General features: G+C 38.5%; 1 protein-coding gene across 1 annotated transcript; it reads left to right on the top strand.

The window, feature by feature from the left end:
• The first annotated feature begins 8246 nt into the window (after positions 1 to 8246).
• Positions 8247 to 9298, top strand: LOC128563934 (rRNA-processing protein FCF1 homolog). The gene has a single exon (XM_053559480.1). The coding sequence runs from the start codon at positions 8247 to 8249 to the stop codon at positions 8730 to 8732; it is 486 nt and encodes a 161-aa protein (XP_053415455.1). The 3' UTR covers positions 8733 to 9298.
• The last annotated feature ends 2243 nt before the right edge of the window (positions 9299 to 11541 follow it).

Consider the following 11541-nt stretch of genomic DNA (forward strand, 5'->3'; position numbering starts at 1 on the left):
CCCCCTCCCTTCTTGTATATGTCCTTTCTCTGTGTCTGGCTAACAGGCCTAAGGCTGGACCTCTCCTACAGGCCCTCAATTTACTCAACAGATTGCTTGAGTTTGCTAAATGTCCCATGGCTTGTGTCTGATTAACAGATTTCCTTAAGTTAAAACATTCCAAGCCCTTAGATAAAACTTCATTTCTTTAACCAATTACAAATTCACCTATAACCTTTCACACCATCCTCTTTGAAATGTCCCCTGTTGAGGCCAACCTACACCTCCGCATATTGACTTAGGGTCTTATGTGTAATTCCTGTCCCCCGTGAATGCATAAAGCTAAACCTCAAGGCTGTGTGCTCCAGGCCAGTCACACATAATCAGCTCAGAATAAACCTCATTGTTATTATGTTTGAGGGATTTAATCATTTTTTTAGTTTCCATGCCTTTTTGTGGAGATGAAAATTATTGTTGGAGTTGAGTTCTTCCTTTATGGCATGTGGTATGAAAATATACAAAGTATAATTTCAATTCTTTTAATTTTGTTGAGATTTGATTTGTGTCCTAAGATATGGTCTATTGTAGAGCATATTCCATAGACTGAGGAGAAGAATATACATTCCTTAGATTTGGGATGATGTGTTCTGTACATGTCTATTTAGCCTAATTGTTTTAGAGTCATCTTTAAGTCCCTGTATCTTGTTTAGTTTCTATTTAGAGGATCTGTCCAATTCTGTCACAGGCATGTTAAAGTCCCTGGCTACTATGGTGTTATAGGATATCATATTGGTCAGACCAATTAAGGTTTGTCTCATAAATCTGGGAGCATTTAAGTTGGGTGCATATATATTTAGAATTGAAATGTCCTCTTGTTGTATGGACATACTATATGTCTACCAGTAGGAAGTGACTGTCTTTGTCTTTCTTAACTTTAGTTGCTTTAAATCCACTTGTATCTGAAAAGAAGATTGTGACCCCTCCTTTCTTCTGATTTCCATTTGCCCGGAATATTGTTGTCCAACCCTTCATCCTGAGTCTTGCCTTGTCCTTCAAAGATAGGTGTGTTTCCTAGAGGAAACATATAGGTGGCTTGTGCTTTTTCACCCAGTTGGCCAGCCTGTGCCTTTTTAGTGAGGAATTCAAGAGTCATTTATATTTATTGAGAGAATTGATAAGTGTGGTGGAGTTCTATTCATCTTATTTTGTGAAAGTCCATTGCTTCATTTTGTCCTTTGTGCCATTGTGAAAACTAGGTTTTGTCCTTTAGTTTCTGGGTGTGGACTTTGCTGGTGGTCCATTGTAACAGTTGCCCCAGCCCGCGGGGAATTCAATGGGGACCTGGGAAACAAAGGGGTCAGTCGAATGAGGGGACAAGAGACACAAAAGAATGAGAGCAAGTCAAGAGTCTGATCAAGCTCAGAAGAGTTTATTTTTCAGCTGGACTTATAAGCACACAAACGAGGAAGTAACTAAGGGCTGTTCCTAACAGGGTGGGGAGGGGGCTAGTTTCTGGAAAATTACTAGGAGAAGGACCCTAAGGCGGGGGGTACATATTTGAAAAGATACACAAGGGGAAAGTATCATTGCTATTTATGTTTGAATTCCTGAGAATAGTTTGCTCGTAAAATCAAGATAGCAAGGGGTATTTTTGTGATATGTTTTGGCTCCCAGCAAATGGTCAGTGTTGAGAATCCATCTAAGTATTTACTGTAGAGCTTGTCTTCTTGTGGCAAATTTCCCCAATGTTTGCCTGTCAGTAAAAGATTTGATTTCTCCATCAATTTTGAAGCTTAGTTTAGCAGGATACAGAATTCTGGGCTGAAAATTATTTTTTGTTTAAGAAGGTTAAAGGTAGATAATTATTCTCTTCTGGCTTGGAAAGTTTCAGCTGAGAAGTCTGCTGTCACCATGATGGTCAATTGCCACTTACTCCTGGTGGCTTGCAATTTTCTCTTTCATCTTAACTTTGGACAGTTTCAGTACAGTATGTCTTGGAGATGTTATGTTTGGGTTGAGACAACTTACAATTTAATGTCCATCTAAAAGAAGTGTGTCTAATTTTTGGTGATACTTGGGAAATTTTCATTTATGATATCCTCCAGTAGAGCTTCCTTTCCTTTGGGACATTCTTCTCCCCCTTAAGGGAGAATTATAATTCATGTTTGAATGCTTCATGAAGTCCCACGATTTTCTGAGTGAGTACCCTGCTTTCTCTCTCTTCTTTTCTGCCTCTTTATCTGCCTGAGTTAGCTCACGAACTTTATCCTCTAGCTCTGAGATTCTTTCTTTGCCATGGTATAATCTGTTATTGATCATTTCTACTGCATCTTTAAGTTCCATGATACACTCCTTCAATTCTTTAAGCTCTTCATATCTTTCATCCATTATTTGATTCTATTTTTGGATTTCCTTTTGATTATTTTCCACTTTCTCATCAATCCCTTTCATTGTTTTCACCATCCATATTTTAAATTCTCTTTCTGTCATTTCCATTGTTTCTTTATAGGTGGAGAAATCCCTCCACCCTGGGATCATGAGGCAGCTACTTCATGATCCCAGGGTGGAGTTGCTGTGGTTTTCCATGTTGCCAGAATTTTTCTGTTGGTTCCTCCTCATGTATGGTTTTTTTCTTTTTTTTTTTTGAGACAGAGCCTCAAGCTGTTGCCCTGGGTAGAGTGCTGTGGCATCATAGCTCACAGCAACCTCAAACTCCTGGGCTCAAGCTCTCCTGTCTCTGCCTCCCAAGTAGCTGGGACTACAGGCACCCACCACAACGCCTGCCTATGTTTTTTCTTTTTTTTTTTTTTGGTTGTAGCCATCATTGTTGTTTGGCGGGCCTGGGCTGGATTCAAACCCGCCACCTCAGGTGTATGTGGCTGGCGCCTTAGCCACTTGAGCCACAGGCACCAAGCCATATGTTTTTTTTCTTATTCATTTCCTTCCCCTACATTTTTCTCTCACTATCTCCTTCACTTTTAAATTACCTTGTCTCTGTGCTTAGGTGTTGAAATGTCCTTTTGGTATAAGTCCCAAGAAAAGAGGTAAAGAACAAGAAGGGAGAAAGGAAAGAAAAAGATTTTAAAAAGAGGGAGTAAAAGGAAAAAATCAGGGGGAAAAGAGAGAAGGATAAAAAGAGAGAGAGAAGAAATGGTGGTGTTTGGCAGTGTGCTTTGACACACATCCACAATTCCAGGACTTTGGGGGGCCAGGCTGGGTATATCCCTCAAGATCAGAATCTCCTTACCATCCTAGGCAAAAGCAGAACCCCACCTCCTCCAAATATAGAAAAAAGAATAAGTGGTATGTTACAGTGTGGACCTACCAATACCATCTCTCCAAAGTCCAAAGCTAGAAGGAAACCCTAGACCATGGGCTCAAGGCCTCCTTGAGCCAAAACAATATCATGACCCCCAGCCCAGGATTCAGAGTGAGACTCTGTCCCATATGTAGAATACAAAATGAAATAGAACAAAGTAGTTCAGAGAAAATAAAAAATAATAAAAATAAAGAAAATTAAAAATAAAATTATATAAGATGAAAAAAGATATCTTAGTTATTATTTTATATGAAAAAGATGCAAAAAGTAGAAAAATCTCTACCAAAAGAAAGAGAAAAGGAAAGAAATAAACAAGAAAGAATAAAAGGGGCTGGAAATCCATAGCAGAAATGGAGGAGCCCTTGCTATTGAAGCAAAAATTAAAAAATAAAAATCCAAACAAACTAAACTAAACTAAATAAACAGCAGCAAACCTAAGAAAAAATTGGGAAAAGATTTAAAAAGAAAAAATATACATATGTGTATGTGTGTATAGATAAATAGATAGATAGATAGATAGCCTGGACACCAGGTGGTTGCTGTGGTGTTAGGAGAAGGAGAACACACGTGCTGGTTTTGCTGTATAAGATGGGGGTCAAAAGTCACTATCTAGTTGCCGAGGACTGGTCCTGTCTTCCTGACTTATGTGCCCTCAATCAGGGCCTGGTTGCTTCACCAGCATTCAGTCCCCATGGGATGGGGATCCTGAAGCTCTCAACAGATTTCTTAGGAGGCATCCCTTGATCTTCCAAACAGTGCCTTCTGGACACAATGTGGCTTTCCTAGGGGTGCAGGAGCCCCAAGGATGGCTGCCTGAGTTCAGCAAACATGCCAGACCCAACTGTGCTCTAGAACCCTGTGGACTGTTCCTCCTGGGCAGCATTCCCACAATGGCAGTGCCCTGTTAGTTGCCAAGCTGCCTGGTGATTCAATACTAGCTACCAGCTGCTGTTCAATTTTACTTGCTCATTTAAGTCCTTCTAAGGAATCTCCAGCAAACAGCCCAGTCTACGAAAAAAAAAAAAAAAAAAAACTACAGTCCTTTCCTATATCTAGTCCTCTGCTGGAAGGGCCAGCCAGCTTCTGGCCATACCCAGGCACTTACCTTCTGTGCTGGTCTTCCTCAGCTCCTGACCTCCTTATTGTCTCCTAGAGTCCCCCGACTGCTTCGCTGTGCCCCCAGAATGGTGTTTCTTGGCAGGATTCCCCAGCCAATGTGGCCAGAGTCCTCTCTCCCCTGTGTTACCATGAGTGACTGGTGAGGAGATGTCTTTAGCCCATCATTTTGCTCCTTCTTTCATTTTAAATTTTAAATGTCATGTCCAGGCATGCTGGCTCACACGTGTAATCCCAGCACTTTGGGAGGCTGAAATCGGAGGCTCACTTGAGGCCAGGAGTCTTGGACAACCTTCACCTTCTGGATCACCCCATTCAGTGACTGCATTGGGAAGGCATAGAGGGACAGTGTGGCATACCACCAGCAGAAAAGATAAGAATGGAGGAGTACCTAAACAGAAACCAGGTACAGGGGACTGTGGTGACCCAGGAACAGAGCCTGCACACAGAATTACAGAGGGATTGGGGCCACTGGAAAAATCACTGCTCACCTGTCACTGTCTCCTGTGCAATGGACCTGGGCCTGAGCCTCTCCTAGCAGTTCAAAACCTAGGCTAGGATCCCCACAAACAAAAGCATCTGGGTTTATTTGTTTGTTTGTTTGTTTTTACTGATACTGGAGCAACACATAGTGCCACTGGAAAATACATAGTTTTATAAACTCTCCATTAGAATAATAAGACAGTTTTAACAATATTTTATTTTTTATTTTTTTATTTTTTCCTCTTGTTATCCCTTTCAGGGCACCAAAGAAGATTCTATTAACCATAGTAGCATATATATTTTTTCTTCCTTGTACCTTTTCTCTTCATTCTTTACACTTTCATTTTTTTCTCTTTCTTTCTCTCTCTCCTTTCCCCCCTTTATTTCTTTTGTTCATTTTTGTTTGATCTTTATCTTGTTATTATTACTATTTTCCTTCCTTTTTTCTTTTCTCTCCCTTTTCTCCCTGTACCAAAGGACCATTTTACCTCAAAGCCTGGAGTCAAAGAAGTAGAAACCACACGTGAGGGGAACTAACAACAACAACAACAAAAAAAACTGGCAACATGAAGAATCTGAACAGTTCCTCTCCCCAAGGGATCACAATGTAACTACCGTAGATTATCTTGACTATAAATAAATTATGAAAAGGACCAAAACAGAATTCATATTATGCATGGCAAAAAATGATGAAGGGAATCAGAGGGAACGTGGAAAATCAACAAAAGGAAATACAAAAATTGACTCAAGAATTTAATGAAAAGACAAAGTCTCCAAGGATCTAGACAAAATTAGAAAAGATATAATGGAGCTCAAAGAATTGAAGGAGTCATTCAGGACATTTCAAAACATAGTAGAAAACTTCAACAACAGATTAAAACATGGAGAGGAAAGAATCTCATAGCTCAAAGACAAGGCCCTAGAACTTACCTAGTAATTTAAAGAGGCAGAAGAGAGTAAAGACATAGCAATCTCCAAGACAGCTATGGGACTACATGAAGCTTACAAACATACAAATTATAGGTATCCATGATGGAGAAAAAGATAATCTCAAAAGCGTGAAAGCCCTAATTGAGGATACATAGCTGAAAATTTTCCAAACATTACTGAAGACTCAGACATACATGTACTAGATAGATATCGAACACTGGGTCAACTCAGTCCAGAGAGAGCATCTAATAGGCACATTGTAATTTCCCTGACCAAAGTCAAAATGAATGAGAAAATTCTGAAAGCAGCCAGGTGTAAGCTAGCAGGGCAAATCCATCAGGGTGACAGCTGAAACTTTACAACCTAGAAAAGAGCAGGCTCCAACCTTCAACTTCTGAAGCAAAACAACTGCCAGCCTAGGATTCTGTACCTTGCAAAACTAAGTTTCATATTCAAAGAAGAAAGTAAATCTTTTACTGACAAGCAAACATTGAGGAAATTTGACACTATAAGACCAGTTCTGCAGGAAGTACCCAGAGCTATACTACACACAGACCATGGACCACCAGCAAATTAAAGACACCTAGAAACTAAAAGACAAAGCCTAGTTTCCACAATGGCCCAAGTGATAAAACAAAGCAACAGACCTGCACATAACAAGATGAACAGAACTTCACCCTACTTATCAATTCTCTTGATAAACATGAATAGGAACAGGCTTTGAATCCCTAACTGAAGAGGCACAGGCTGACTGACTGAACAAAAAAGTACAAGGCAATTATTTACTATCTCTAATAAATATATCTAACACCCAAGGATATATCAAGACTCAGGGTGAAGTGTTGAAACATTTTAGGCAAATGGAAACCAAAAGAAATCAGGAGCCATAATCCTTTTCACATATAATTGACTTTAAAGCCAAAAAGGTTAAGAAATACAAAGACAGGCACCATATACTGGTCAAAGGAACAATACAACGAGTAGACATTTCAATTCTAAGTATTTATGCACTCAACATAAACACTTCTAGATTTATAAAATGAACCCTAGCTGGTCTGAACAATATGATAACCAAGAACATTGTAATAGCTGAGGACTTCAACACTCCACTGAAAAAACTGGACAGACTCTCCAAAAGAAACTAAATCGAGAAATGAAACATGACTTTAGAACAAATGTTAACAAGTTTGATGTAAGCTTTCCACAGTGTATATCAAATTATCACATTGTACCCCATAAATGTATTAATGTACGCAGTTACGATTTAATAAAAATATAAAAAAGAACAAATGGGCTTACCAGACATATACAGAATGTTTCAGCCCAATACTACTGAATATACATTCCCATCAGCTAATAGATCATTCTCTAAGATTGACTATATCCTCAGACACAAATCAAGCCTCAGCAAAATTTGAAAAATAGAAATTATACCTTGTATCTTTACAGACCACAATGGAATAAAACGAGAATTCAATACCAACAGAAACACTCATCCTTCCACAAAGTCATGGAAACTCAACAACCAATCGCTGAAAGATAGCTGGGTCAAAGAAGAGATAAAGAAGGAAATTATTAGATTCTTTGAAAAAAAAGACAATGAAGCCACAAGTTTTCAAAACCTGTAAGATACTGCAAAGGCCATCACAAGAGGGAAATTTATCACATTAAATGCCCACATCCACAAAACACAAAGAGCCTATGTCAATGATCTAATGATTGATCTTAAGAATCTGGAAAAGGAAGAGCAATCCAATCTGATCCCGATTCCAGCAGAAGAAAAGAAATAACCAAAATCAGATCAGAACTAAATGAAATTGAGAACTAAAGAACCATTCAGCAGATTAACAAAACAAAAAGTGATTTCTTTGAAAAGTTAAATAAAATTAATAAACCCTTGGCTCGATTAACCAGAAACAGAAAAGTAAGATCTCTAATAAGCTCAATCTGAAACACAAGGGAGAAATAATAACAGATGCCACAGAGACATGACAGGTCATCACAGAATATTACAAAAATCTCTATGCCCATGAATTTGTAAATGTGAAGGAAATGGAAAAGTTCCTGGAATCACATTATCTCCCTAAACTCAATGAAGAAATAGAACTCTTGAACAACCAATTTCAATCGCTGAAATTGAAACAATAAAAAAGCTTTTAAAGTAGAAGTCCCACACCAGAAGGTTTCACACTGCAACTCTACCAAACCATCAAAGAGACTCAGCACTGGTAGCTCAGTGGTTAAGGTGCTGGCCACGTGCACTTTGGCTGGTGGGTTCGAACACGGTCAGGGCCTGCTAAACAGCAATGACAACAATAACAAAAAAATAGCTGGGCATTGTGGTGGGCTCCTGCAGTCCCAGCTACTGGTAGGCTGAGGCAAGACAATCACTTAGAAGAAACAAGAGCGTGGCGTGAGCATGGGGAAGCAAAAGAAAACAAGAAAGTATGCGATCATGAAGCAAATGCTTAGTCTCAGGGATCAGAGGCGTAAAGAAAAGGACAGATTGAAACCTAAAAAGAAAGAAAAGAAAGATCCCAGCACATTAAAGGAAAGAGAAGTCCCCCAGCACCCTTCCTGCTTATTCTTCCAATACAATACACAGCTGGGCCCACCTTACCACATCTTGGCTGATACCAACTTTATCAACTTTTCCATTAAAGCCAAACTGGACTTAGTGCAGTCAATGATGGACTGTCTGTATGCCAAGTGCATTCCTTATATAGCTGACTGTGTAATGGCTGAAACTGAGAAATTGAGGCAGAAGTATCGAGTGGCCCTCAGGATTGCCAAGGATCCAAGATTTGAACGATTACCATGCACACACAAAGGAACCTATGCAGATGACTGCTTAGTACAGAGAGTAACTCAGCACAAGTGTTACATCGTGGCCACAGTTGACTGAGACCTTAAACGAAGAATCCGAAAAATCCCTGGAGTTCCCATCATGTATATTTCTAACCACAGATACAATATTGAACGGATGCCAGATGATTATGGAGCCCCTCGGTTCTAATTCTAAGACAACGTTCCTATGCCTTTCTTCAACCAACTTTATCTGTTAACAATTTGTTAAACGTGAAATACCATGAATTATTACTCTGTTCACCTGCTTGCTTTATTATGACCTGGATGATATGGGTAAATACACTCACGTTTGGATGCTATTTTGAAAATGATATTTTATCTCATTGATGGTCAAAGATGCAAAATCTTATGAAGAATGCTTTATTCTTTTTTGAGTCCTGTTGCAGAATGTGGTAATTATAGTTAATATTAGAGTAATATACATTTCAAAATTGCTAAGAGAGTAAATTTGAAATGTTCTTACCACAAAAATGTTAAGTATTTGAGGTGGTGGATATAGTGACTACTTTGATTTATTTATTCCCCATTGTATTCATAGATTATAACATCACTGTGTACTCCATAAGTTTATACAATTATGAATTGTTGGTTTACAATAAAAATAAAATTGTTGTGTCTTTTTGTAAAAAAAAAAAAAAAAAGACAATCACTTAAGCCCAAAAGTTTGAGGTTGCTGTGAGCTGTGATGCCATGGCACTCTACCAGAGTGACACAGTGAGACTCGGTCTCAAAAAAAAGAAAAAAAAAATCAAAGAAGAGCTTGTTCTTAATTGCAGCATCTATTCCAAACATTGAAAAGGAAGGAATTCTCTCCAACTCCTTGTATGAAGCAAATAACACCCTGATGCCAAAACCAAGAAAGGAAACAACAAGAAAAGGAAACTTCAGACCAATATTATTAATGAGTATTAACATGAAAATACTCAATAAAATTTTAGCAAACAGAATTAGGTGTACTTAAAAGACAATAATACATCCCGACCAGGTGGGTTTCATCCAGGGATGCAAGGCGTTCAACATACATAAATCCATAAATGTAACTTGCCACATAAACAGAAGTAAAAACAAGGACAGTATGATTCCTTCAATGGATGCGGAAAAAGCATTTGACAAAATTCAGCACCATTTTTTAATAAAAAATACTTAAGAAAATAGGCAAGGATGGGGCATTTCTTAAACTGATAGACGCCATCCAAACACACGGCAGCACTATACTGAATGGAGAAACCCTGGAAACATTTCTCGTTAGAGCTGGAACTGGACGAGGATGTCCACTGTCTCTAATACTATTCAAGATAGTGCTGGAAGTCCTAGCAAATGCAATTAGGGAAGAGAAGTGTATTCAAGTGAGTACAGAGGAGGTCAAACTTTTGCTTTTTGCTGATGATATGATCATATGCTTAGAAAACCCCAAGGACTCAACCATGAGACTCCTGGAAGTGAATAAAAAATACAGCAATGTATATAAAATTAACATTCACAAATTAGTAGCCTTCATGTATGCCAACAATAGTCAAGCTGAGAATTAAATCAAAAATCCAATACCCTTCACAGTAGCATCAAAGAAATTTTAAAACCTTGGAATATACTTAGCAAAGGATATGAAGGATTTCTACAGTGAAAACTATAAAACACTAAGAAAACAAACAGCAGAAGATGATTACAGATGGAAGAACATACCACACTCATGGCTGGGAAGAATCAACATTCTTAAAATGTCTATACTGCCCAAAGCAATCTACAGATTTAATGCAATCCTCATTAAAATATCAACATCATACCTTGAAGATCTAGAAAAAAAATAGTTCTAGGTTTTGTACAGAACTGGGAAAACCCCTAAATAGCCAGTACAATTCTATTAAATAAAAACAAATCTGGAAGCATCAGATTGCCAGACTTCAGGTTTTATTACAAGCCAATAGTGATCAAAACAGCATAGTATTGGCATAAAAATAGAGACATAGATCCATGGAACAGAATCTAGAGGTGAAACCAGCCTCATATCACCATCTGATCTTTGATAAAGCAAATAAAACCATACAGTGGGAAAGAGAACCCCTGTTTAATAAATTACAGTGGGAGAACTGGTGAGCCACATGGAAAAGGCTGAAACTGGACCTGTACCTCTCCATGATGGATAAAATATTTAAATACAAGACATGTAACTATAAAACTCTAGAAGAAAGTGTGTGGAAAACTCCTAAGAATATTGGCCTTGGGAAAGAATTTATGAAGAAATCCCAAAGGCAATTGCAGTAACAACAAAAATAAATAAATAGGACCTGATCAAGTTAAAAATTTGCTGCTCAGCCAAGGACACAACAAAGCGAAGAGACAACTTTCAGAGTGGGAGAAGTTATTTGCATGCTACAAATCCAACAAAGGACTAATAATCAGAATCTACAAAGAACTCAAACAAATCAACAAGAAAAGAGCAAACAAACCCATTAAGAACTGGGCAGGAGACATGAACAGAATCTTTTCTCATCAGGACAGACAAATGGCCAACAAACTCATTTGAAAAATGCTCATTGTCTCTAATTATTAGAGAAATGCAGACCAAGACCACTTTAAGACATCACCTAACCCCAGTGAGAATGGCCCACATCACAAGGTCCCAAAGCAACGGACGTTGGCATGGGTGTGGAGAGAAGGGAACACTGGTGCATCATTGGTGGGGCTGAAAACTAGTACAGCCTTTATGGAAAGAAGTAGGGAGAGCCTTCAGAGAACGAAAAGTAGACCTTCCGTTTCATCCTGCGATCTCATTACCAGCCTGTTTCCCCGAAAATAAGACATCCTCCGAAAATAAGACCTACTTACAGGAAAGATAAGACATCCCCTGA

The sequence above is a fragment of the Nycticebus coucang genome, chromosome 13 (assembly GCF_027406575.1).
Source record: "Nycticebus coucang isolate mNycCou1 chromosome 13, mNycCou1.pri, whole genome shotgun sequence".
Lineage (NCBI taxonomy): Eukaryota > Metazoa > Chordata > Mammalia > Primates > Lorisidae > Nycticebus > Nycticebus coucang.